Consider the following 27,345-nt stretch of genomic DNA (forward strand, 5'->3'; position numbering starts at 1 on the left):
GTGAAGTGCGACGTCTCTTCACACAGCATTCTTCTATTGCACGTCACTGTATTTCGCTTTGTGGAATTCAAACGTGTATATTTTACAATGAAAGTCATCGAACCTAAATTCTGGACACTGAAAATTTAAGTGTTCTGTGGTACCCCCGCATTAGCGACCGGAAGAATAAGAACTCTTCAGAAAATTTGCACTCTTTATTGCCTATTAGCTAATAACTTTCTCTTTTGTGTGGTATAAAATTAAATGCAGGAAACATAAAACTAATAAAGACAAGACAGTCAAGACAGTACACATATATTCAATCCTTAGGTCCCAGCATTTTTTTCTCTCTAATCTTGCAGGGCATGCTTTCCTTTCTGCGAAAGAATCTGTTACCTCATCAAAGTTCGTCACACGTTTTACTATGTGAAAGATCAAAATGTTATTGTCTAATACTGAAAACGCTTTTCCTATGAATAGTACCCAAGAATGGTGTGGTTTCTGTATTTCATAACGTCTATTTTGTCATGCTAGATAAAACGAAATGATTCTTTTTAATATTGCAGCAATTGTAACACACGCCAAATAAGCGGGACTGTTTTGACATAGATGGTCTTTTTTCCTAACTCATTTACATAAATAACATGACAGAATATAGTTCACAAAGTATCAGTATCAAACGTATATTAGGCCCATTACAAGCAAAAAGTTTCATGTTAGGAAATAGTTTCACATTTCATTCATATGCTCCAGTTTCTCAAGCACTTGATCGAGAAGTAGTAGTAGCAGTAATACGAAATTTTTGAATAAATTCGGAATCGACGTATTCTTCCATATAATTTGTGTGATGTCCCCGTTTCTTCTTCTTCTTCCTCGTTCTAACAAATTGTCTTGTCATCACTAATTCTGACACTATTTCTGCCATTATTAAAACTTATTCTCCAGTTAACTTCACTAAGCCTGGCAGAGCCACCGGTATAGGTATTCCGCCTCTATTCTACGGCTAGGCGTTATTATGTGTTCGTAGAACGCGTTCTTCGCGCTATTTCGAGAATAGGATATAGCGGCTGCTAAATGTGGATGTACAACTGGCCCTTGATAGTGTAGCGATACGGCGAAAATTTTCTGTCAAAATTTCATTTTATTGGGTACACCAGGAAGGTAAAATAATCTTTCTTACCTGTTAGTCGGTTATTTCCACCCTGGTAGCCTGAATCTGTGGAGTTCGTTAATAATTATAACAACGCCTATTATTCGAACACCCAATCAACCGCATAAACGAAGAGCGATTGGTAATCAGCCGTTCAGGTTTATTCGGCTCAGCTCGTATAGGCTCGTCTCCTTTTATCTGTGGGAAAGTTTTTTGTTTCTTGATGCGACGGGAATTCCCCTGGCAGCACTATCACATTTACTATAGACGCATTCGAAAATCAGCTTACGATTCGTTCAGAAATCAACTCAGAATGTGTTGAGAAATGATGTGATTAATAGACCAGCGTGCGCTGAATGCTACACGCTTCGTGAAACAAGGTTTTTTTTTATTATTCAGGAATATCAATTTAGCGCCCCCTGAAATTGCCGCCCAGGACAGATATCCCGGTTTGTCCCCCCCCTCTTCCACCCCCTCCACCCACACCTCCGCCCTAGATGCCCACCTGAGTGCAGATGATGCTAACCAAGCCTGCAGAAGGCGCGGTTCTGTTTTCCGACGAACGGCACCTGTGAAATGTACTCAGTGTGTTTAAAGTGTCAGTCTTGGTCGTAACAGCGTGCTGTGTAGCTCATTTGTCGGAGCTGAGAGATTTAGAACGTGGCAAAATTGTTGGCGTTTGTATGGTTGATGCTTCCAACGAAGGTAGCCTGTGTGATGTATCAGGGGGATGCGTATCGAAGGTTTATACTGTGTACAGCGAAAGTGGAAAAACGACATCCGCCAAGTCAGAACGCGGACTAAACTGTGTTGAGTGATCGTGACAGAAATCATTGTAGAGGTTGTGACGATAAATAACAGGACGTTAGATGCAAAATGTCACTGCAGAACTGTATGTAGCCCTCGCGAACCCTGTCAGCACTAAAACAACGCGACGAGAGCTCTTTAAGCAAGGAATTGCACAAAACGACACGTACGGAGCACCATAAGCAGGGCATTCATTTCAGCGGGAGCTGGAATCCCAAAATCACTTATCAGTGGTGCAAATGCCTAAGAGGAAAACGTCGTGCTGAAGTCATAAAACCTGTGCTCTGGTGCAATGGCAGAAAATCATTTGGTCGGATGAGTCTTCTTTCACCCTGTTTCCAACTTCTGGTCGAGTTTATGTCCGACGAGTGAAATGTGGACGAGGTTCGGTGATTGATTCGGCAGCTGTATCGTGGTATTCCGTGGGCCCCATGGTTACTCTTAAAGGTCGCATTACTACAAAGGGTTATGTGACTATTTTGCCTGAGCAGGTCCATCCCGTGGTACAATGTTTGTTCCCTAAATGGCGATGCTGAATTCCAAGATGACAGTGTCCATGTGCACACAGCTCCCATCGCCCAGGACTGGTTTTGTGAACACGAGGATGAATTGTTGCATCTCCCCTGGCTACCACAGTCAACACATTTCAATAGTGTTGAACCATAGTGGTACACTTAGGAGAAAAGGGTGCATGGTCAGAATTCACATCTGTAATTATTACCTGAAATAGCGACTACTTTGCAGGAACAATGGTATAACATTGTCTTGAATGCTAACTGTGTGTTTTTGGAGTTTCCATATTTTTGCCCACCCCTCTAGTTCACACTGTAAACTTTTCATTGTTTGTATATATGCTGTTTATCTGTGGAAGCTAAGTTTACCCCCCACATAACTCTTAGCATCCAACAGAATACCGAACTGGAATTTACACAATTTCACCTATTTTTTCGATCTTTAAATAAATTTCATAGTCCTATCAAAAGCATTTACTGTGCCTATACACTGTATACAGCATCGTAAATTGACGTATGCAGCACTAACGTCTTTGACAGAATATATTTTGTTACTCATGTGCAACTAGGCCACATTTTGCAAGTGTTCTAAAAACTGGTGCATTGAAAAGTACCCTACGCCACACACTTCACAGTGGTATAGATAAACGAGGTGTGACAATAAAGTAATGAGACTGATTTTGTTTGCAAGATGTGGCAAACCTGCAGGGTTGTGTAGGCACAATATCTTTGACCTTGGTCTATAAGGTACTTCCAGTCCAAGCGGCACATCGATGCAACTGCTCAGTCGTGAGTTGTGCTGTAATAAGTTAACACGTATTTGTCTCTCGTCACGGAAATGGAGCCGCATAATATTGTGCAACGGTATGCCATTTCTTTTTGCGTTAAATTGGGTGAAACCGCAACGACAACTTACAGTAAGTTTCAAAAGGCTTTTGGAGAGGAGGTTATGTCAAGAGCTCAAGGTTTTTGTTGGCATAAAATGTTTAGTAAAGGCAGAACGAATATTGAAGATGAAGACCACAGTGGATGACCATCAACCTCACAGACAGATGTCAACTTGACCAGGGTGCGTGAACTCTTACGATCTGATCGAAGACTATCCGTGAAAATGATTGCAGAAGAACTGAACATCAATCAAGAAACAGGTCGTCTAATAATAACTGAAGATCTTGGTATGAGAAAGATTTGTGCAAAAATCGCGATATTGCTCCATCCCATACTGCTCTGTCAGTACAGCAATTTTTAACCTCAAAACGAATTTCAGTACTACCACAGCCACCTTATTCACCAGATATCGCGTTGTACGACTTTTTTCTATATCCAAGAGACAAAACGGTGGTCAAGGCACACCATTTTCAAAAAACACAAGGTGTCCAAAAAGCTGTGACGAGGGTCTTTGAGGATATCTATTACAGAAGATGAGTTCCAGAAATGTTACCATCAGTGACAGAAGGGCTGGAAAAGTGCGTGCAATCAGAAGGGAACTACTTTGAAGGAAACAACATTAAACTTAACTAAAATGGTTAGCAACATTTTCTGTCACATTAGTCTTAAAACTATATTGTTGCTGTGACCTTCAGTCCAATTTCTGGCTTGATGCAACTCTCCATGCTAATCAATCCTGTGCAAGCCTCGCCGTCTACAAATAACTACCACAGCCTACATCCATTTGAACCTGCTTACTGTTTTCATCCATTGATCAATAAACCACACCCACCCCAGACAACTGCCACCTGACTACACCCACCCTCGCCCCGACCATGCCCCTCCCCCATCCCCAGATGACGTCATGTGCTTTTCTCAGCCTGCACATGGGATCCAGCCCCATCCCCACTACTCCCCGGTCCCCTCCCCCAACCTTACCAATTGGCAGGAATTTCGAATTTTTGTAGGAATTTCGAATATTGGTGAGAATTTCTTGTCCCAGGGCTGTTCTAACGTCCCATCCAACCCCCCACCCAGGAAATTACAGGAAACTAAAATTGGCAGTACCCTTTCCAGGGCTCAAACCCTGGTCCTCCTGGACAGAAAGCCCAATTGCACCTCCCTAACACAATTACACCACCAGAGGCGCTTGGAATTTACGAGAAATTAAAAATGGCGATGCCCTTTCTGGGACTAACTCTAATTCTACTGGAAGGAACGACCAAGTGCACCCCTCAGCACATGGAAACTGTCCAGATGCAGGAGAGGAACGTTAGGTTAGTGTACTTTATTTGTTTTGGTCGGGAAAATGAAGTACAGATAGGTCCCAATTACGTAATTAATCATAAAGATCACGCCTAATTACACAACTATATGCGCGGCGCTACACATGGACAGCCTAAAATCGCAATGAAACTCAAGAACTGACGATACCATACAACTGGTGATATCTTGCTGGGAAAAAATTTCGCAATACCACTCAAAACTATAATCTGTTCATCACAAGAATAAACCCGATGTACACAAACACAAACACGATGATTGGTCGGAAGCCGTAGCACACATCGCTCTTGGAAGTAGGTCCTACTTACGTATTAGATATCTCATTATAATTTACGTTAAATGAAACTTTAAGATATTCAAATGTAATAACAGCCGTCAACTTTTTCTTAATCACGCTTTAGCTACGTAGTTTTTATTTCAAAAATCGTGTAGTCACAGCCTCTGCAGCGTTCTGCTCTGATTGTCGCACTGCTAATGCGCAGTATGAAAATGGCTGAGACTGCTTTCTGTTCCATAGTGAAACACGCACGTGGAACAAGGTTAAAAAGTGCTGAGAAATAGGCTGTTCTTAATGTTTTTCATAAATTTATGGAGATTATCGGCTTTGAAGTTTTCCCAGCGTTGTGTATAATTTAGTTTGAACTGGAACCCAAATTGAAATTGTGGCGTAGCGTAATGGAATGTGAGCAAAATGCAGTTGTTCATGCGTTCGTTAAAAATAAAAAGAACTCCCGACTATCTTTTATTTCTCGTTCAATTAGAAATACGTAGTTCATGCGTTCGTTAAAAATAAAAAACCTCCCAACTATCTTTTATTTCTCGTTCAATTAGAAATACGTTGTTCATGCGTTCGTTAAAAATAAAAAACTCCCGACTTTTAATTCTCGTTCAATTAGGAATACGCACATCTCGTAATTATAGAACTCACTCTTTATGAATAATGCACGCCTTCTTGTTTCTAAATACAATTGGACATTTAATTTCTGTTTCTAAGAGTATTTCAAATACAAATTCTTAATAATTTATGTTTTATGAAAGCCTGTTCATAAAACCAAATCCTCTTTATTTGGACTGTGTCCATCATTTTATACCACAGAGGCAGATAAATATCGTAGAAACATGAAAACGATCATTTTCACAGCATCGAACACGTCATACAAATGCTACTGTCGTGATTGGAACTTCTTGGAGAAGCTTAATGCACTTCTCTACTTCACATAACATTTCTCTAAGTGCAGGTTCTTGTATAATGTACCTTCCTACATCACGCATGTTTTTTATTAGCGATATCGGCTAACATATTCAAGTGTAAGCAGTCTCTCAATGTCTAGGTCATTTTTGAAAAACGCAGTTGATTTTTCCAAATTTGTTTCACCTCTGTTTACTAAAAGCAAGCATTCTTGTTCAACTTCTATGACCTGTGCGAGTCCAGTTGAAGCAAACCGCTCAGTGAAGCAAGATTGCACCATTTCACAAACTTCAATGTAAATAGCTTTGTAGTACACTCCTGGAAATGGAAAAAAGAACACATTGACACCGGTGTGTCAGACCCACCATACTTGCTCCGGACACTGCGAGAGGGCTGTACAAGCAATGATCACACGCACGGCACAGCGGACACACCAGGAACCGCGGTGTTGGCCGTCGAATGGCGCTAGCTGCGCAGCATTTGTGCACCGCCGCCGTCAGTGTCAGCCAGTTTGCCGTGGCATACAGAGCTCCATCGCAGTCTTTAACACTGGTAGCATGCCGCGACAGCATGGACGTGAACCGTATGTGCAGTTGACGGACTTTGAGCGAGGGCGTATAGTGGGATGCGGGAGGCCGGGTGGACGTACCGCAGAATTGCTCAACACATGGGGCGTGAGGTCTCCACAGTACATCGATGTTGTCGCCAGTGGTCGGCGGAAGGTGCACGTGCCCGTCGACCTGGGACCGGACCACAGCGACGCACGGATGCACGCCAAGACCGTAGGATCATACGCAGTGCCGTAGGGGACCGCACCGCCACTTCCCAGCAAATTAGGGACACTGTTGCTCCTGGGGTATCGGCGAGGACCATTCGCAACTGTCTCCATGAAGCTGGGCTACGGTCCCGAACACCGTCAGGCCGTCTTCCGCTCACGCCCCAACATCGTGCAGCCCGCCTCCAGTGGTGTCGCGACAGGCGTGAATGGAGGGACGAATGGAGACGTGTCGTCTTCAGCGATGCGAGTCGCTTCTGCCTTGGTGCCAATGATGGTCGTATGCGTGTTTGGCGCCATGCAGGTGAGCGCCACAATCAGGACTGCATACGACTGAGGCACACAAGGCCAACACCCGGCATCATGGTGTGGGGAGCGACCTCCTACACTGGCCGTACACCACTGGTGATCGTCGAGGGGTCACTGAACAGTGCACGGTACATCCAAACCGTCATCGAACCCATCGTTCTACCATTCCTAGACCGGCAAGGGAACTTGCTGTTCCAACAGGACAATGCACGTCCGCATGTATCCCGTGCCACCCAACGTGCTCTAGAAGGTGTAAGTCAACTACCCTGGCCAGCAAGATCTTCGGATCTGTCCCCCATTGAGCATGTTTGGGACTGGATGAAGCGTCGTCTCACGCGGTCTGCACGTCCAGCACGAACGCTGGTCCAACTGAGGTGCCAGGTGGAAATGGCATGGCAAGCCGTTCCACAGGACTACATCCAGCATCTCTACGATCGTCTCCATGGGAGAATAGCAGCCTGCATTGCTGCGAAAGGTGGATATACACTGTACTAGTGCCGACATTGTGCATGCTGTGTTGCCTGTGTCTATGTGCCTGTGGTTCTGTCAGTGTGATCATGTGATGTATCTGACCCCAGGAATGTGTCAATAAAGTTTCCCCTTCCTGGGACAATGAATTCACGGTGTTCTTATTTCAATTTCCAGGAGTGTATTTCTTTGGGGGTTTTGAAAGTGTGTGGTGAGCTGGCTTTGTTGTTTTCATAATTGTTTGGCATACTTCAATTCCGAGGAAGTGAAGGATCATTAACTTGTTAAGGTTATTCTTTTAAATACGATTCCCAAAAGTGTTCAAAACTATCACACCTTCCTTTCAGTATACAAATCAAGCCCACATATTTTTCCAGATCAGCAACACTTAGATGAGGGCACTGAATTTTGTATTTATATCCTCTACTGGGTTCATTGCGTGGCAATAAAGACGTAAAAAGAAATGTCTTTAATTGTAAATTTGATTCAAGGTAGCCTGCACATTTGTAACCTGCCTCTGTTTTGTCCTTTGTAGAAAATGTTTCAAAAAAAACTTTTTAGGTTCTTCAATATTCTAGAAGCTTGCATAGTCCATAGAGTCAGGCAAAGTGGTCGTAGACCAGCTTTGTCATTAGCGCTCTCACAGCATATGCTTCTCGAAAGTCCCATCCTTTTGTTGGATTTCCTTACGGTGTTTATTAAGTCCTTGGCTAAAGCCACAATATCCCTATGTGACCCTTAAGAAGTTGCACAAATATGAAATAAAATCAGCTAAATGTAAAGTAAATGATGAATATATTGCAGGCTCAAAAAATGCCTGTCAAGCAGCTTGGAATATAATAAAAAGTGAAATCAATATGAGTCAACAGGAAGCCACAGTGCCTATGGATTGCAACATCCTTAACGAGTATTTTACAAATTGTGCCAGCTCTCTTTCTTCTTCTTCTTCTGGTAAAAACAATTCTGATAATATTTCAGCTGCTGTAACCCTTCTTAAACAACAAGCACCAGCAACCAAGGAAATCTCTTGGTCAAAAATCACCTCCGGCCACATTATCAAATCTATAAAGAAACTTAAAAGCTCAAAAACAGAGGACTATTACGGACATAGTAACAGTATTGTTAAAGACATAGCCACTGCAATCTTAATGCCACTGACATATCTGACGAATCGCATACTAGAAGAAGGAGTATTCCCTGAATGTCTGAAAATGACAGTTACACTGCCAATCTATAAGAAAGATGACAGAAAAATGCCAAAAAATTATAGACCTATATCATTAGTTCCCATTATATTAAAAGTAATAGAAAACTGCATACATATCCAAATTTACAATTATTTTGAAAGTAATAAATTATTAAGTAAGAACCAGTTTGGCTTTCGATCAGAACTATCGACAACCAAAGCAGTTGAGTGCCTCCTTAGTAATATATATGAAGGATATGAGGATAAGAAACTCACTTGTGCTACACTGTTAGATTTAACAAAAGCCTTCAACTCAGTCACACATGAAATGATTAGTCACACATAAATGATTAAAAAACTAGAACATTATGGTATTGTAGATAAACCATTACAATTTTTTCAATCATACTTAAGCAATAGGGTACAATTAGTAAAAACGAACTATCAAAAGTAAACACCCATGAACGTAAAGAGAGGAATTCCACAAGGCTCAGTGCTTGGCCCTTTCCTGTTCATTGTTTACATCAATGACTTATCAAATTATATGCCATGCAACAATGTACTGTATGCTGATGATATGACACTAATAACAAATGGAGAAAATCTGCAAGATGTCACGGAATACAACAAAGTAGTAACTGAAATGAGCAGTGACTGGTGCAGAGTCAATCTTTTATCAATAAACAAATTGAAAACTGAAGAAATTTACTTCACCCTGAAACCAATTGAACAGAATACAAAAAATGTCAAGTTACTAGGTTTACATATAGATCAAAAACTTACATGGGACAGACACACAAATTATCTTTTCTATTACACAAGCTGAGACATGTTATCAGCAAAAATCTGCTAATCTCCACATACTTTGCTTTTTCCACTCACAACTGCAATACGGGGTACTTCTTTGGAGTAACTCAGTGGGTTCAAGTACCATCTTCAAGTGGCAGAAGAAAGCAGTCAGGTGCATTTTAGGACTAGCACCAAGACAAAGTTGCAAAAACCATTTTCAAGAACTAAAGATAACGACACTACCTAGTATATACATTTATAATGGTTAAATATATGCTAAAGAGAATGTAAAGAACTTTAACTTAAGATCTGAAGTGCATGTTCATAATACTTGAAATAATAGTAACATAGACCTACCATACACAAGGCTGACATTGACACAAAAAAGCCATAAACACCTTAGCTTAAAATTTTATAACAAAAAAAATTTTTATAACAAACTCCAAAAAGCTGTGAGCAAACTACCGATGAATAACTTCAAGCAGACAATAGAAGTGTGGCTCAAATGTACACCATATTACTCACTTGATGAGTTTCTAAACAGTGACACAAAAGAGATATGCTACATGAAACAAAAAAACTGCCATGTGAATTATACATATATGTTTGTGACAGTAATGTACCAGCAAAGACTTTTTACATGGATATGTAAGATGTACCATAAATATATCTTGATACTATTGTATATTTAACTGTTATGATGTATTATTATTATTACTATTGTGAATGAATAATTGTGGTATTATCAATATTACTTTAGCATGGTATCTGCTTGCCCTGCACAGGTACAATTATGTACAATAATAATTATTGTAATTAAAAAAAAAGTATTGAGCACACTGATGATGCCAATTGTATGGAAAACATATTGAAAGGCAAATAAAGATTCTATTCTATTCTATTCATAGACGTAAGATGGCGGCGACTGTCTACAACTGCCAAGTTTTAACTGTGAGCAGTGCAGTGCACATAACGTGCTTTTGGTTGTATATCCAAAACTAACTTTTTTAGTCCTTTGAACTTACCTCTCATAGCACTGTCCTCTTAAGTTATCCATTGACAAATCAAGATGAGAAAAAATGTCTTTTAAAATACTAAACAGAGTTTGTGATTCAGTGTTGGGGGTCTTGTATAAGCCAGTAAAGTCTTCGTTTATGATTAAGGAATCATCGACAGTACAAATACAAAGTGACACTTGTTCGTGAATCGAAGAATCACTTGTTTCGTCAACAATAATAGAAAAATGTTCAGTCTTCTTGACTGAAGCCAATACGTTTCTCAAAACAGACTTACCTAGTAGATCAGTGATCTCGTTTTGAATATTGTAGGACGTCCACTTATACCCTGAACGCCCTAACCAATCTTTAAACTCGGGCGTTATTCTTTCACAGTTCCAACAACTGAAATAAGTTTGAGTTTACACTTTCGTGCCCTCTAATTGCTAGTCCTTGACGGCATAGAAATTGTACAGTAGCAAAAATTGTCTCAAGAGTAGTCTTTCTTCATGTCACTAACTGTTCATTCAAGTGGGACACCACACTTCGGTTAGTGATAGAATTTAGTTTCAGAACACCTTCTTTATGTGTAAACATATTTTCATGAAGATGGAATTTTTCCAAAGCCTTTTCCAGTTAGAAAAAACTACTGAAGTAAATGCATCCATTTTTTTTTTTTTTTTTTTTTTGAAGAAAAGTGTAATAGATTTTTAGCATCTGCCTCTTCGCAGGTTTTGCAAGAAGCTTTTTTAACATATGCTTCATATTCTAGCCATGTATATTTGATCAAGCAAGACATCTGAAATAATCTTCCCTTACTGGATTGTCCAGGTTTCGGCTGTGAATGGTTCTCACCTGAAGATGACAAAGAAATTGGAGGTTGACTTGCAGTATCGTCAACTTCCAAGCGTGCCTTTTTGGTAACAAATTTATCCACTGCAAACTTAATTCACAATACACTAACAGACTACAGTAAACAAATTAAGTCTAGTCACATAAAATAAACCACTAGACACTAAAGTCTAAACACGTCTGCAGCATGCACTGAACGAAACTATCCACACTGAATAACTGTGACAGCAGGGTGGGCTTTATATAGCAGCGTCGTCATAATGTCGCGAAGCATCAAGGCGACGCAAGGCAGAGCGTTCCAGGTGCTTCTGCTCCAGTCCTTTTGATGTTGCCGCGGTCTTAGCACTAGCCTGTGCTGTTTGCTGGACAGTCAACCAGAATTAACTGAATTTTAACCTTTTTTTTTACATGTAAATATATAAAATCCAGAACACCCAATATTTTCTTAAGATTTGCAGATACTGTTACCGAGCTGGAGTTATGTGGCCTCTGTTTTGCAGGCATTAAGTCAGTGTTTCTTCAATGCCTTTTTTCCATTGGCTAAATTAGTATAGGTTATCTCATAGTGAGGGGGTGGATTGAATTTTCTACACAAAACATGGACTTTTTGGCCTAACTTGTCTGAAGTAGATGCAGGGGAAAGGAACCCATTCCACCTTGTATTGTTTTTACATCTACATATCTTCAAGTCTACAACCAGTCAGTCATCACTGCTCTATGTCCTTCAGTTCTCACTGGGAACTTTAGGGGTCACTGATTGGTGCCATCTGACAGACATTCAACATAGAGACCTTCACAAATGTTGATTCTTCAGTTAAATTTGCACAACATTGGGACTATCTAGCAGATTCATTAAGTGATATTTCCTACTGTGGCTAACACCACTATCTGAGTGTTTCCTGAGGCACTGTCGTGGCACAGCATTCGTGAACGGTTTGAACATAAAATTCATGGACCAGCACATGGGACGTAAATTAGATTTTTTAAAAAAAATGTAGCCAATCGCCCTTACCTGCCATTGGTTCTAACGGTAAAACATTGTTTCGTCCATCGAGATGTAACTGTTGTATTTCAGCTGTTTCCATATGATGTTCTGACATGAACAGATCTGCTGACATTCCACTTACCCATCCATTTTCCTGTGTGGATATCGCAATTTCATACTTAATTTACACAGCTTCAGATGTTTTGTTGAAGGATACTAACTGAGTGTTCTTTAATGTCAGTGTCTCTATCCAAACTACATTGTTTTGTTTCGCTTACACGAATTTTGCAACTAGCTGTGCAGACAGCCTCCTTAACAGAAGCATTCAGATGTAAATCTGTGCCACATATGACCAAATGATGGGCAATCCTTCATCACACTCACTGGTGAATGTCAATTTCTCCTGAGAGGATCTCTAAACCGTGCATTCACACTTTCCACAGAAGGCTTCATCCAGGGCTTGTTACATCGCTCACAGGGTGACACTATCTTGTTACATCGCTCACAGGGTGACACTATCTTCAGGCAAGTGTAACAACTCTTCTCAGCAATGTGCATGATGTCATCGTTAATCTTGTAACTGAAGTTACAGTCCAAACTAAAGTAGAGCCCTGGTAATTTGAGGTTCTGTGTAATTTGAGCTGGTCTTAAGAAAAATTAAAAGTTTACATAAAATGAGAAAAAAAATTTCATATGTTGTTTGCATGTATGTTTTATGCATTTTTAGCTGTGTTACATTTTGAACTTACTTTAAATTTTCCATGTACAATAAAGGTAAAATGACCCACTTAGGTTTTTTTTTTACATAATGCACAGAAATAACCTTGCCATCAGACTGCTAATGCATTTCTATTACAGATGGACAAAAACCATTAGGTTTCTAGGCGTGTGCTTGCTCCTTCTTTGTCAACCCTCCACTAATTGGTATTGCCAGACAATCAGTTGCGGAGTGCCTATCATCCTTATTGTCACCCCTATTATCATGCCTACTCAGCAACAGTGGCCATTAAAATACAGTATGCCTAAGTAACAATACAGTATACATTTTACAACACTGGCTGACCATTGTAGTAAATACTGTAATTGGTTGTATACTAACATCAGCATTGTAATGATAAGACCTGTGTCAGTTGTGAAGCTACATACAAATGTGTAATAGTAAATCACAAAATACAAGTAGTAGTGCACAACACTGTTTCTTCACTTGTAACACAGTATAACATGATTGCACATATGTAAACAAACCAAAACATCCAAATGGAACTGTAGTCAAGTAAGTTCAGTCCAAAGAGGCAACTATCGCTTACTGGTAGTTGCCACAAAGTGTTGTACGTATGTACAGTGTCCTAGACAAATGTGTTTCTTAATGTTTTAATTCATACGTTAGATTGATTAATGAGTAGGAGTAAGAGAAAATTGTGCCATTGAATGTGAAACTGGAGGCTCTGGGAAAACAAGACAAAGTAGAAGCATAAAAATTTGCTGCTAAGTATACAGTAAATGAAGTGACAGTTGGAGATTGGCAAAGAAACAGAGACAAAATTGAGAAGTTTTCATCAGAAGTGTTCCATTCTGTCATTTGAATGGAAGGCAATGAAGAAACCTGAGTATGAAAAAATTTGTGAAGCTTCTTTCATTTGGTTTATTTAACGACGACAAAAAGGAAATCCTATTCTGCTGGAAAAGCTGTAATTTTTTTTTTATAGAAATGAGTTAAAGGAAAGTGATGACATTTTACTTAAAGTTCAAGATGTTTGAATATGTTGAAGAGTGACACGGCATAAGGCAGCTTGAAATTTGCAGTGAAAAACTTTTTGTGGATTCTCACACAGTTACACAATTTTGTGACAAATTAACAAAAATTGAACAAGAAGAAAATCTTACTCCTAATCAACTCTCTAACTGATGAAACAGGGCTAAATTATATAATGCTTCCACCTAAAACTTTGTCTGCCCCCGATAGCTGAATGGTCAGTGTGACGGATTGTCAATCCTCTGGGCCTGGGTTCAGTTCCTGGCTGGGTCGCGGAATTTTCTCCATCCAGGGACTGGGTGTTGTGCTCTCATCATCATCATCATCATCATCATCATCATCATCAACGACTGCAGGTCACCGAAGTGGCATCAAATTGAAAGACCGGCACCCGGCGAATGGTCTGCTAGATGGGGGACCCTAGCCATACGATTAAATTAAATAAAAACTAAAACTCTAGCGTCAAAAGAAGAAAAGGCTGCCCCAGGTTACAAAAAATGTAAAGAGAGTAACAACCTTGTTGCATCAAAACAACTGGAGACCATAAACTGAAGCTGCTGGTAAAGGCCAATTCACACTTCCGTCATGGCACCGTCACATCAAGGCATATTCACACTGTCACGTCACATCAGGGCACGCCTATAGTCCAGTGGTGGTTCGCGCATGTCAAGGCACATACAGGGATTGCATTGTTGATGATTCCAAGAAACAGTTGCCGTACACACATGCAAATGCTTTTGCTTGAAGAAAGCATATATCCGGCAAATTATGTCTCTTGCCTGCTTATGCAGAATTTATTACTTACCACTACACCTAGTGATTACAACTTGAAACAAATGGAGTCTAAATTCACAAAACAACTCGCTATGATCACGTTTAATCCTCATATTAGTTACGGCGTTCACATCAGAGCGCTCTGAGCACTACTAAACTGTCATTGGCTGTCGGGGAGTATGTGTCATAGGTGCGCAGAACAAGCCTATACTCTACCACCACAGTTTGTGACTCTAACTATAGTCACTTCATGTCATGTGATCTTAACTCACATTGCTGGCCTCAGCTTTTTTCATGGGAACTGGGATCTTCACAAGATGATTTTCAACTGTTTTTAGGTGTGAAGTGCACATACACAATGCAGTAGCTTATAAACATGAATGCTGGCGTCCACATTTGTATGAAAATTACATTTAATGGACTCAAATGGTTTGCAGCTTGCAAGGATAGTTTGTCACATCACCATCAAGCTTTCTTTGGAGGGAAGTTTTGACAGCTGATGTCATCTGTCCGTTGCTAATTACGTGACCCACAAGCTCATTTCCTCCCAATACATGGCCATGTGCATATCTCCATATTTCGTTTCATTGTTAGCTGCTATGCATTGTTTTGCTTCATTATTTCTTTTGTTAAAATTTATAATAAATGATGACAGATTAATTGAAGAAGTGACACAGCAGTCAGAATTTTATGACATGAGTTTACAAAAATTACTTGCTCTCTACATTTATAAAGTGGATTTTTATAGATGCCAGTACCATATTTAGTATTTTACCATGAAATGAACTGCATCACGTCTACTACTTGAAGTGAAAAAAGTACTGTGGGTAGAATCAGATGGATTAGTAGGTGGAATTTATTCGTACGTTATCAGGAATTAGTAGCGTCGCATAAAGGAATGCACCAAAAGCTTCAGACACTGCAAGTTGTTTGTTTTAAATATGTATTTGTGGCATGACTACCTATTAATTTGCTCCCTGGACTGTGTGTGGCACAGTTTTGCAAGCATCAGTGATCAATATTTACAGTATGTGGTTTCATTAGGTAACCCCAGTACAAACAAGGCACTTTAGCTATTAAAAGCCAGATACAACATGTAAAGGAAACCTGTACATCCTGAAGAGAAAGGTAATGTACAAAAGTCTACACTCGACTAGCAACTAAAGTTAACCTTAAAACAAACCGAATTTTCACAGTATGTGAGACTGTTCCATTTAGTAACTATGGGTGCAATTTGACATAAAATATGAAAAAACTGGTGCTTCCACTTTCCAAAATATAAAATGCAGATTCCTCTTCCTCTAACTCCTTGTACACCGAGTGAAATTCCGCTTCTGTACCACGTAATGACATACTTTCTGACCCAAGCATTTCCTTTGTGTTGTTTTGCACTTCTGTCTCCCTCCTCTAATATACAAGCTATCCCTGCAAGCTGCAAACCATTTGAGTCCAATAAAGGTCATTTTCCTACAAATTTGGACTCCAGCATTTACGTAAATAAACTACCATGTTTAGTATGTGCACTTGGCACGTAAAAACAATTGAAAATCATCTTGCGAAGACCCCATATCCCGCAAAAAGAACAGTTGAGGACAGCAATCACAGTCTAACAGACTGTAACAGCAATGCAAGCTCAGATCACGTGACTTGAGCTAACAGAAGTGCCATGATATGATGGACAGTATGGATTGGCCTTGATGTGATGAGTTTAATACAGCCTATTGACTTTGGCGTTTTACAATGCTTAGAGAGAGGGGGAGGCATTGTTATTACTTGTTTCAGATGTTTTGACAAACAGAATCTGAAGGAACCATCAAAGAATTAAAAAAAATACAATAAAAGATGTAGCTTACTGCATAGCCATGTTGTGAAATAAAGGTGGAGACACTAAAAATGTCTTGAGAGTCAGATTTTATGGAATGAAACGGATACCTACATTGCAGACAAAAATCAGCTACCATTGGCAGAACCATGAAAAAGCTTGCTGGATGTCAAAAAGTGAATGTGAGTGGTGTTTCAGAATGGATGAACAGTTTGAAGTGACTGATCTTGCAAGTGTTGAAATTATTAGTGTACCTTGAAGACAATGACAATGAGGAATTATCTGAAGACCAGTGATCACTCTCACTGAAGGCTTGGCAGTGCTAGCTGTGGCACTGCATTATACAGAGCAGCAAGAGGAAGGTACTCTAACTGACAGCATGATTCTTAGAAGATAGCGTGACATTGCTGCTAGAAATGAGGTTCTATTTTAAAATGAAGGGCTATGGATAATGTAACATATTTTTGCAACTTGGATTGTGCCCATTTATGTACTATATTTTTATTTATTTTTTAATCATTTACTCATGATTTATCCATTGATATTCCTGTATTATCCAAGTCTCGTAATTCGAGGTAGCCTCAGCCCCAATTAGCTCAACGTGACATCACTGAGCCCTCACTACATAAGTTACTTGGTAACCACAACCCAAAGAGTACTTTTTCTGGCATTGGCCCCTCAAAAGCACTACCTAGCTATAATACTTCCTTGGTGTTCTTAACCATTTTCTGTCACATCACTGAATCTGTCAGATGTCTAGACTAAAGCTTTCAAACTGACAGCAACTCTAAGACCTTTTCACTAATTTGGAAGATGTGAAAATAAGCCAGCCTTTTGATTTAGCCACTTTGTTACTACTGTTAACTGCAGCTCACAGTTCAGTTAATTCTCATAGTGATACTGGTGTGCATCCCAAACCTTCAGGATTAGCTGCTCTTTTTTCCTGTATTGTATAGTGACAGTTTCAGCCTTACAGTTCCACAAGTGCACCATACCTCAAGTAGGTTCTAGAACAATATCCCACATGAAAATATTGCTGATTTTCTTTGAAACAATTTCCAATCCTTGTGAATCTGTGGTAGTATGCACATTTGCTGTTCCCATTAAACATTTGGGCGTAATGCGATATTACATTTTCTGCTCGTTTTCAATTGTTGTCAAATACTATGGGCAGAGAGGTGATGGAATTTTGTGCGCTGTCATTTCTTTCTCAGAAACAGAAGAAATAATGTGTATTTGCTGAAAATAATGTATTTAATGTAGGTAAGATATTTTAAATAAGGGGAAAGAAGTTTTTGTGATCAATGAATAGTAAAAGGAATCAGAAATACAGAAATGAAATGTATCCAAATGGTAACACTTTTGCTATTTCACTGCTCTTATTTCTTTCTGGACACTGCAGAAATTTCAACTTTATACAGTGTCAACAATGAAATATATCTACCGCTAAGCCAGACGTGTTGCGAGTTTGAGTGGCACTGAACTGGGAGCTGACGCCACAATGATACACGCACAAATTGTGTTGCCATGATGTTTGCTGTATGTCCAGATGTTGCATATGATGTTCTTGACATATATTACTGCATGCAATGTGACTAATCCCCACAAGATAGTAATGGATCACTTGAAAATGTATGAAGTGCTGAAATTGCAGAAGTTTCCCAAATAAGAAATCAAATGGTGAACGTGTTACTTAAAAAATTATAGGTGACTGATTCTTAAAGAACAGGAAGATTATTGAAATTAAATTTGGCGGATTGTACAGGAAAACTATAATGTGCTTACATTTACACAAGACCAGTTTTCATACTGGATTAAAACATTTTGTACTGATAAGATACTGATGTCACACACATGCATTATTACACTTTAATTACTGGAGGTCAACTACTAGCATAAAAAATGTGTTTCTTATCCTCATCACAGAAAATGTTACACTTAAAAATCCAGCTGATTTTGTTGAGGAAAGGCTCAGGTATTAAACAGGTGTTTATGTTCTTACTGAAACAGCTTTGGAAAAGTTGTGGGAGGGAAACCACACTATTACTTTCTAGTTTGTCATTCAGCAACTTATTATCTAGTAATGTGCCATCTATGAAGATTTCTAGCACTTCACTTCATATGACTATTTGATTACCTCTCTCCATATTAGGTAATATTTGGAGATTATTTTCAGTATCCTGGAACAAGTGTCCAGTGTTATTAATGTAGGGAGCTCTTGCTAATTTGAATTAATTTTCAGTGAAGTATGCACTGGTGTGTTCATAGTAGCATTGATAAAATCTCTGTTTAACCTCTATACAGAGCTGCACAGCGTGGTATGCAGATGATGGATCTGAAGTCCTGTATGTCCACTGGTTTTAATTCTACCTATGAGAGACTACTTCATCATACCAACTGACTTCTGCTATTTTCAGATTGCAGTGAGTTCCACATGATCCTCACTTTTATTAAGCATCACAGTATTGGCTTTGAAAATGAATGACTTGTAAGCAGTACATTTGTATGATACTGGGTGGTAAGATGACCTGTGTATAGTGGTGTCAGACACTGGAACTTTTTGTATCTGCTAACTTCAACCGCTTGGAAAACCATTCTTCGGTGTGTAAATTTTATCACTGAATGTAAAGTAATTATAGCTTAACAGAAACCTATGTACACACACATTCACTGATTTCTGGCAGTGGCATTTTCTTGTGCCTTTGGAGATTTGATTGATTAGATTCCATCTAAGCAGACTGATTGCTGTGTTTGTATATGGGTTAGTTATATTACATAAAACCAGTTGAGCTATTTGGAGATTTTTTTGTTTTTAATTTATTCAGTTAACTGTTTTGGTCTTTCCAGCTGCTGCTACCCATTGACTGATTTCCTTGAGAGCTGCCGGGTGTGTGTCAATGGCCTCAATCCACTTGGCGGTGCCCACCACCTGCTTGAAACGTAATCGGATGAACTCCACAGATGAGTTTAACAATTCGCCGCACTGGTTCTCAATGGCACAGACAACTGTAGTGACAGCATTATCCACAGTGAGCTGCCTCGACAGGCGAGTGGCGCACTCTCTCTTCAGGTCGCAAAGCTCAAACCTGTGAGCTGCTGCTAGTAGTTCTGCTGTGGAGTCACCCAGATTTTTCACACTTCCAGTGTATATATAACGCAGAATCTCAGCCAACACTTCGGGCTTCACATCTGGGACCTCCAACTGGCTCTCCTTCGACACCTCAGAGTCGAGCCGCAGCAAACGGGAGAAGAAGGGGCTACGTGCCGCCAGTATCGCTCTGTGTGCTCCCGTCTCCACATTCCCGGTACACAATTTAAAATCTGCAGAATTTCCAGACTCTAGCAGGGAATGCAGATCCTTTTTGAGATCGGACTGCGGTGCTGGCTTAACTGCTACTCCACACTGCTGCACTGCACACACCAAACTGATTTCATATTTTATTGTACACACGTCCTCAAAAGTTTTCGAAAATAAAAAATAACGTTTCCCCTCTGACCCTTCTTTAATGATTATGTCTTCCGCACTAATTAATTTCCCCCGTTTTTGGGGATCTGAAGTGAAGCTCTGACCCACCCTTACATCCCCAGCAGCTTTATTTTCTAACAGCTTTAACTTCACATGATACTTTTCTCCAAGGTTGTAGAGTCTCAGCTCCCACTGAATTGTCTCAGGATGCCAAAAAGGTGCCGACGAGACAAAATTTCTGCCCTTGGGCCAGTTAAGTAAGCCCATAACTTCCCAGATATATACCATTTTTCTTCTTTCACAGTGTGTGTAGCCCGCGTCCCTCACAGTGTCCAAACTCCCAGACCGTGTCGCAGGAGTGAGGTGTTCTGGTGTGAGCTCCGCAGCTGGAGAATTCACTGTGGTGGCATCTGACTGTGCACCAGATGTAGCAGGTGATGAACACCTGCGGAGAAACATAAAGGAGCTATGTCACTCAGTAGCTTAACGATAAAAGCAAATACAACAATCAATCTGACGCTCCTTGGAAAATTCAGCAGCGGCTCAGCAACATTACTATTGTACATGACACTGCATTGTATTTGACCTCTGTCATAAGAGGGATATCCATTTTGGTATATTGCACCAGTGAGTGAAGTACAACTGCCATCTTCATGCCACAGCGTTCGTAAATTCGGCACGTATCTAGCGGTGGTAACGTGTAGTCAGTGTCTCTGCTACTTTGCTTTTTGTGTTGTGTTAAAATGTGCACTGCAGTATAAATTCTGCCATTTGTGAGGTGCTCAGAGTGACCGCCAGCTCACCCCAGCAGTGAAGACGTGGCTCACTACCCAATGCTTTGATACTGATGCTGAACTGCATGCCAGACTGAGAAGACTGTAAAAGAAGTCCCAACTACAACAAACCTGCCCCTGCTCTAAGATTCAAGGAGAACCTTACATCCTGAAACAAAAACGACTTTGGCAGAGAAAACCGAGGACCAGTTCAACCATCCATGGATCATCTGCTAACATTAAATTTAAGGAACCGGAGAAACTATACTTAACACGAAAGGCTTAAAGAAGGGGACATTCCACCAATATGTGAGATATCATCAGTATGGCTCCACAACCACATTGTGGGGGTGGGTAGTTATGTAGGAGGAAACAATGGGTGAGCCAGGTATGACCAATCAGGGTGTATACGTGGACAAGGAAAAAAATTCCCGGATTTCCCGGTTAAAATTACACTTTCTCCTGGATGACAGTATATTTTCCATATCAATCCTTTGAATGATTATCGTTATATACACGGGCGTACAATTTCCCGGCACTTTAGAAAATGAAACTCAGGGAAAAAGACACGTTTTGGAAACATCTTTGATGTGCAGCAACATGTACGCTGCGTATTTTCGTATTACGCAAGTATACATTGGAATTCCACCAAACACCGCATGTTACTTTCCGAATCATTGAAATCGAGATTTTGATGCGCTTTTGTAAGCCGTTCGTAGCTCATGTCACATGATCTCGCCAGCCGATGACAGCAGATATTCGGAGCACAGGACATGTGATGTAGTCAGCCAACAGCAACATCACTGTTAAGTAGCACGAACTCACAAACAGGGAAAGTTAATAGTTTAATATACATAGTGTTGCTACAAGAAAAGCAAAGCTTTCGCATATAATATTGGTCTCAAGCTGCAAGAGAAGCTAGGCTTTCGCTTATACGCTTGATCTTTTTTACATGTGTTACACTTTAAGATATATCACACAAACATGCCAGTAAAATTTTTACTAATGACATAAATGTCTGATCTTCAGGGTTCGAAAGTCTTCTAAATGGCTTGTCATCAAAGAATTTATTTTTAATCGAGAGTCAAACGCTGTGTAATTTAATAAATTCATGATACATTCTTGCACATAACTCAACTTACGTAAAAGGATATTTACTTTGAAAGTAACGCTTTTCAAACCACCATTCGCAATATTTTCCTGCGGCCTGTTAGAAATATGTTCGTTTCAGCAGTTGTCAGAGAGCGCAAATAACGGGTGAGACCGCACTTGGGTAGCTATCATAACGTAGGAAGCCTGTGTGTACGTACGCATAGACATTGAAAGATCATACATTATGCCATAAAAGAAACAAGACATCAGAGGATGCTGCAAGAGCATCGGAATTTCGTGAACCATATTAAAATGTGCATATTTAAAGTGCATACTTAAAGGGCACATTCGTATGTCCAGATTCCCAATGATGTAGACCTCAACCTGATATTAAGCTTTTCAGTGTAGTTTTCGGGATGTAAATTTTCTTGGAGCACCAGTACTGTATTATATCATGTTTGGTTCTTTATTATGGTATAATGCCGTACGTGCTATAAGATGAATGAAAACGTGCACTTGAAATACAGCGAACAGTTGAAACTAGCCACTACTGTGGAATTAAACATTTCATTTCAAATACATTGACTACCTCTGTGGAAAAGGTTAACAAAGTCAAATTTCTTTAGCCAAACAGACAAAAATAACTTCATTGTTCCGCAAGGCGATTAATGCTTGATTGTCAGAATGGTGGAAATAAAATAAAATCTGAAACTAATGACGTATTTCAGCCTTCCATAATTATGTGAATGTGTGTTAATTCACTTGATAGCTCGCGGCCACAGATAGGAGAAACAGTAAAATCACAAAATGTAAACCCGGGTCACGTGGAGACTACCCACTATAACTCAGACTGTTCTGCGCATCAGCCCCAGAGCTACGATATTTGCGAACCAGGTCAATACTAAAAAAAAAAAAACATCGAATTTTCAAAGTATGTTTATCTTGTAGCGCACATATTTCTGACGAGTCTGAAACATAAAACATGTATATTCGAGGGAATGTAAGACATATTATTTGGTCTTAAGTATGCCGAAGTGCAGTGCCACGCCTCTTCCTAAAGCATTTTTCTACCCCACGTCCAAACTGTGGTGCCTCTCCTGCTCCCAGTCGGCCGGTTTGACAGCCTGCCCCTCTTTAAAAAAAAATCTCGCAATTAATAGCGGATGGGATTATTTGGAATTGAGAGAACAAGAACTCTTCAGAAAATCTGAACTCTTTATTGCCTATTAGTTAATAACTTGCTGTTTTGTGTGACATAAAATTAAATATAGGATATATAAAACCAATACTGACAAGAGATAAGCAAGAAATTACACATTTCTTCAAACCTTAGCTCCTAGCATTTTTTCTCTCTCTAATCTTGCTACAGCTTTACATAGCGTGCTTTCCTTCTGCGAAAGAATCTATTACATCATCAAAGTTCGTCCAACGTTTTGCTACATGAAAAATCGAAATGTCGTTATCTAATACTGAAAAATCTGTTAATACAAATAATACCCAAGACTGGTGTGGTTTCTCGAGCTGATTACGTCTATTTTGTCACTGTCTGGTAGATACAACAAAATAGGCCTTTCTAATATGGCAGCAATTTTGTAACACACCAAATAAACGAGACTGTTTTGACACAAATGGCCATTTTTATAACATGACAGAATATAATCCAATAAGTACCAATATCAAATGCCTATTAGGCCTACTACAAGCAAAGAGCTTTCTTAGGAAATAGTTTCACATTTCATTCATACGCACCAGCTTCTCAAGCATGAGATCCAAAAGTAGTATTGTGAAATTTTTATATAAATTTGGGATCGTCTAAATCTTGCATAATTTGTGTGATGTCCCCGTTTCTTCTCCTTACTCGTTCTAACAAACAATCTTGTCATCACCAATTCTGTAGCTATTTCTGCCACGTCAAAACTTGTTCACCGATTAAATTCATTAACCCTGCCAGAATCACAGGTTTAGTTATCCCGCGATTATTCTCCAGTTAGGCGTTCGTACAACACGTTACTTCCAGAACAGAACTTAGCGACTGCTAGCTGGGGACTGTACTACTGGTCCTTACTAGTGTAGCGATCTGGCCAAAAATTTTCAGTCAAAATTTCATTTTCTTGGATACTATGAGAAGATAATACATAATTTTACTCGCCTGTTATTCCTGTTAGTCGTTTATTTCCACCCTGGTAGTCTGGATCTATGGATTTCGCTAGTAGTTATAACAACGCTGATCACTCGCAAACCCAATCAACGACATAATCGGACAGCGAGTGGCATTCATCCGTTCGGCTTTACTCCCTCAGTTCGTATTGCCCCGTCCCCTTTTTTGTCTGCGGAAAGTCTATTTCTAGATGCGACGAGGATTCTCTTGACAGAGACATCACGTACACTATGCATGCATTCAAAAGTCGACTTATGATTCATTCAGAAATCAAAATGAGTTCAAAAATGTTCAAAAACCAACAGGGAAGCATTTAAAAATCATATGAATAATCGATAGGCAAAAGTGCGCTGGATGCTAGGTGCTTTGGGAAACAAGTTTTTTTTCCTCAAGAATATGAATTTGACGCCCCCTTTCCCCACTTGCACGAGCAACGTGTGTCGTCGTATATGGCGCATTGCCTTTGCAATTTAAGTTATTTTCGTTCCTTTCTCTCGTTTATGTTTTATTGTTAAGTCTTATTCTGCAGCAGCGGGATACAGTAATATCCTTTGTTAGAGTATCAGTTCTTACCAGTCAAAATTACAAAAATTTAAATGAAAACTAAAACAATGAAGAATTCCCAGAATTCTAAAAATATTATCATTCGAAATGTTAAGCAAACTTTCTTTCCCAATTGTTGGTCGGAAGGCTTCCTCCTTCCCTATCTTCGCATTAAAATCACCTATGATTAATTTGGTATCATACAAGGGGAACTCATCCCACAGTTGATCTAGTTCTTCATAAAAGCTGTCTTTAACAACAAGTACCTGCCCCACTATTTCTCTGATCGGTGTTACCTCTCTCGTCTTTATGTTCACAAAATCCATATTCACATTTGCAACACCAAAATCACACACATGTTGAGAAAAAACAGAACAGATAGGATGTTCATCACGTACATTAGTATGTTCTGCAGAAATGATTAGCATTTGAACCACGGTGTCCCACGAGTTGAAGGTCTACTACACTGATATTGCAGCGTGACCCTCTATTGGCAAAATGTGCCTCTGGCTTTCGTTGTTGTTATAAACCGAAAGTAATAGATCAATGTGACTTTAGCAGACATGCAGGATGCAGATGTATGTGCAAACCTTATCATCAACTCAGTGAGATTGAAAGAGGGCGCCTTACTGGCGTGAGAGAATGTGATGCATCCATTCAGGAAATTGCTGATCATGTGGGACAAAGTGGGGTCAGGTTGCATCACCCAGACCACTGTCCAAGAAAATTGACACATCATCCAAATGGCAGTACAGAACAGATCTGCAACCACCTCAGCTCTAGATCAACAGTGTAACACACTGTACACTATCAGGTGTGCATCGTCTACTTCTCCGCCTACCTTTGATGAATGAATGAGCAGAAACCGCAATGTCGTACGGAACGACGCCACTGGAGACAGGAATGGCCTCATATAATGTTTTTGAATGAATCCACGTTCTGTTTGTTTGAAAATGATGGACGCCTTCTGTTTTACCACGGACAGGGGGAGTGGCGTGACAGTGACTGCATTTTTACATGACATACACTGCCAACTGATGGCCTTATGGTGCTATTGGGTACACCCACAAATCATTGTTAGTGCATGCCCAGGACAGTGTGAATGACATCCTGCAACCCAGTCATACAATTTCTGCATAACATCCCAAATGCCATTCTTCAGCAAGACAATGCACATCATCATGTTGCTGCACAAACATATGCCTTCTTGGTGTCAAAGGATGTCCGCCTTATGCCTTGGTCCACCAGATAAGTAGACTTGTCAGCAATCGAGAAGGTGTGGGACATGGTGAAATGACGGGTGCAGCACTGTGACCGAAGGTCAACCACCACAGATGAAGTTTGAAACGAGGCGAATACAGCACGGATTGCTACACCACAGAAATCCACTCGTACTTTATCTGCGCCGATCCCATTGTGCGTGGAACGAGTTATCGGGGCTCGTGGCAGACCCTGTACCTATTGGGTAACAAGACACATGCCGAATCGAGGTGACTGAAATGTTAATCATCTCTGCAGGACATACCAATGTACACGTCCTGTGAATATTAACGTCCTATCTCTAGTCGTTCAAGGTGTTCTGTTTTTGCTGAACTGGAGCACAATTATATCTACATCTTTTGAATCCCTTACTGAAACAATCTTTTCTAGCTTGCGTATGGTCACTACACATAATGTCTCACAAATACTAAAATTGTATAAAAAAATTATTATACATGTGCACTGCACAGCATACAGAATCTTGTTGCCCATTATTTCAGAAACTGCAAATCCTAACTATTCCCTCCACATACACCCATGAAATTATAGCCTTCCTCCAGAGCAGACAAAAATTATTGGAGGAGAATTATTTTAACAACACACATAACATGATAAATAAAAAGAATTTTATGCTACCCATGCACTAGTTTAAATTATACACACTGACTACACAGTACATGGGGATGACAATATGCAACAAGTTAATGGGCAAAAACGTATTTTATAAGAAGAAAGAGATTCTAAAAACAAGGCTACAGCCTATTTTATGGAGAAATGCTCCTATTCAATAAAAGAATTCATAGAGGATGAAATGAGTTTGGGTGAGAGGTAATTAAATATTTTTTATTCTATGTGTACATAACAATATATTATTATTATTATTATTCCTTCTGTTACAATCAGTTGTTCTATGTTTTTTGGTGAAATTTTACCACAATTTTGATAAACTGTCTCTTGTACCTGAATCAAATGATTAAAATAACAATTACAAATTTATGTAACACTATTCTCTTGAAGCCTGCTTCACAATTCATCTGAAACTGAATTATCTGAGGTCCTATTCACATTTATACCGGAAAAGTACATACCATCCTTACCTTCTATTATTACACCCAAACTTAAACCACGTATGGCTCAGCAGTGTCATAGTTCAAGTTCAGAGCTGCATAGTTCCATCTCTGGCCATCCAAGGATTTTTTTCTGTCATTGATCACTTCTTTTGCCTCTGGCAATGATTTGTTAATGCAAATATCCAGGTTTGGATTTCACATCAAACTGCAAAACTCCCAACATTTGGCTGGGTAACACAGTTCAAAAGTCAGACAAAGACAGGGGAATACCACCTTCAATACAGTCATGTCTAGTAAATCACTGTTGTGTTCAAACCAACCTTAGGGTTCATGGAAGCTTGACCTTTTTTCCATTTACATTTCAATTTCAGAGCATGAAAACTTATATGCATTTGAAAACGTAAATGATGATTTTTCCCAGTTCAGT

The 27,345-nt window shown here is 39.7% G+C and overlaps 1 protein-coding gene across 1 annotated transcript in view; it reads right to left on the bottom strand.

Moving 5' to 3' along the window:
- Nucleotides 1–18,299: 18,299 nt before the first annotated feature.
- The window catches only part of LOC126106427 (uncharacterized), a 42,036-nt gene continuing 32,990 nt past the window's right edge, over nt 18,300–27,345 (bottom strand). Inside the window, exon 3 of the mRNA XM_049912702.1 lies at nt 18,300–20,467. Within this exon, the coding sequence (XP_049768659.1) occupies nt 19,378–20,467 (1,090 nt within the window). The 3' untranslated portion in view covers nt 18,300–19,377. The remainder of the gene's footprint in view (nt 20,468–27,345) is intronic.

Source organism: Schistocerca cancellata, chromosome 10 (genome assembly GCF_023864275.1).
Source record: "Schistocerca cancellata isolate TAMUIC-IGC-003103 chromosome 10, iqSchCanc2.1, whole genome shotgun sequence".
NCBI classification, from domain to species: Eukaryota; Metazoa; Arthropoda; class Insecta; order Orthoptera; family Acrididae; genus Schistocerca; species Schistocerca cancellata.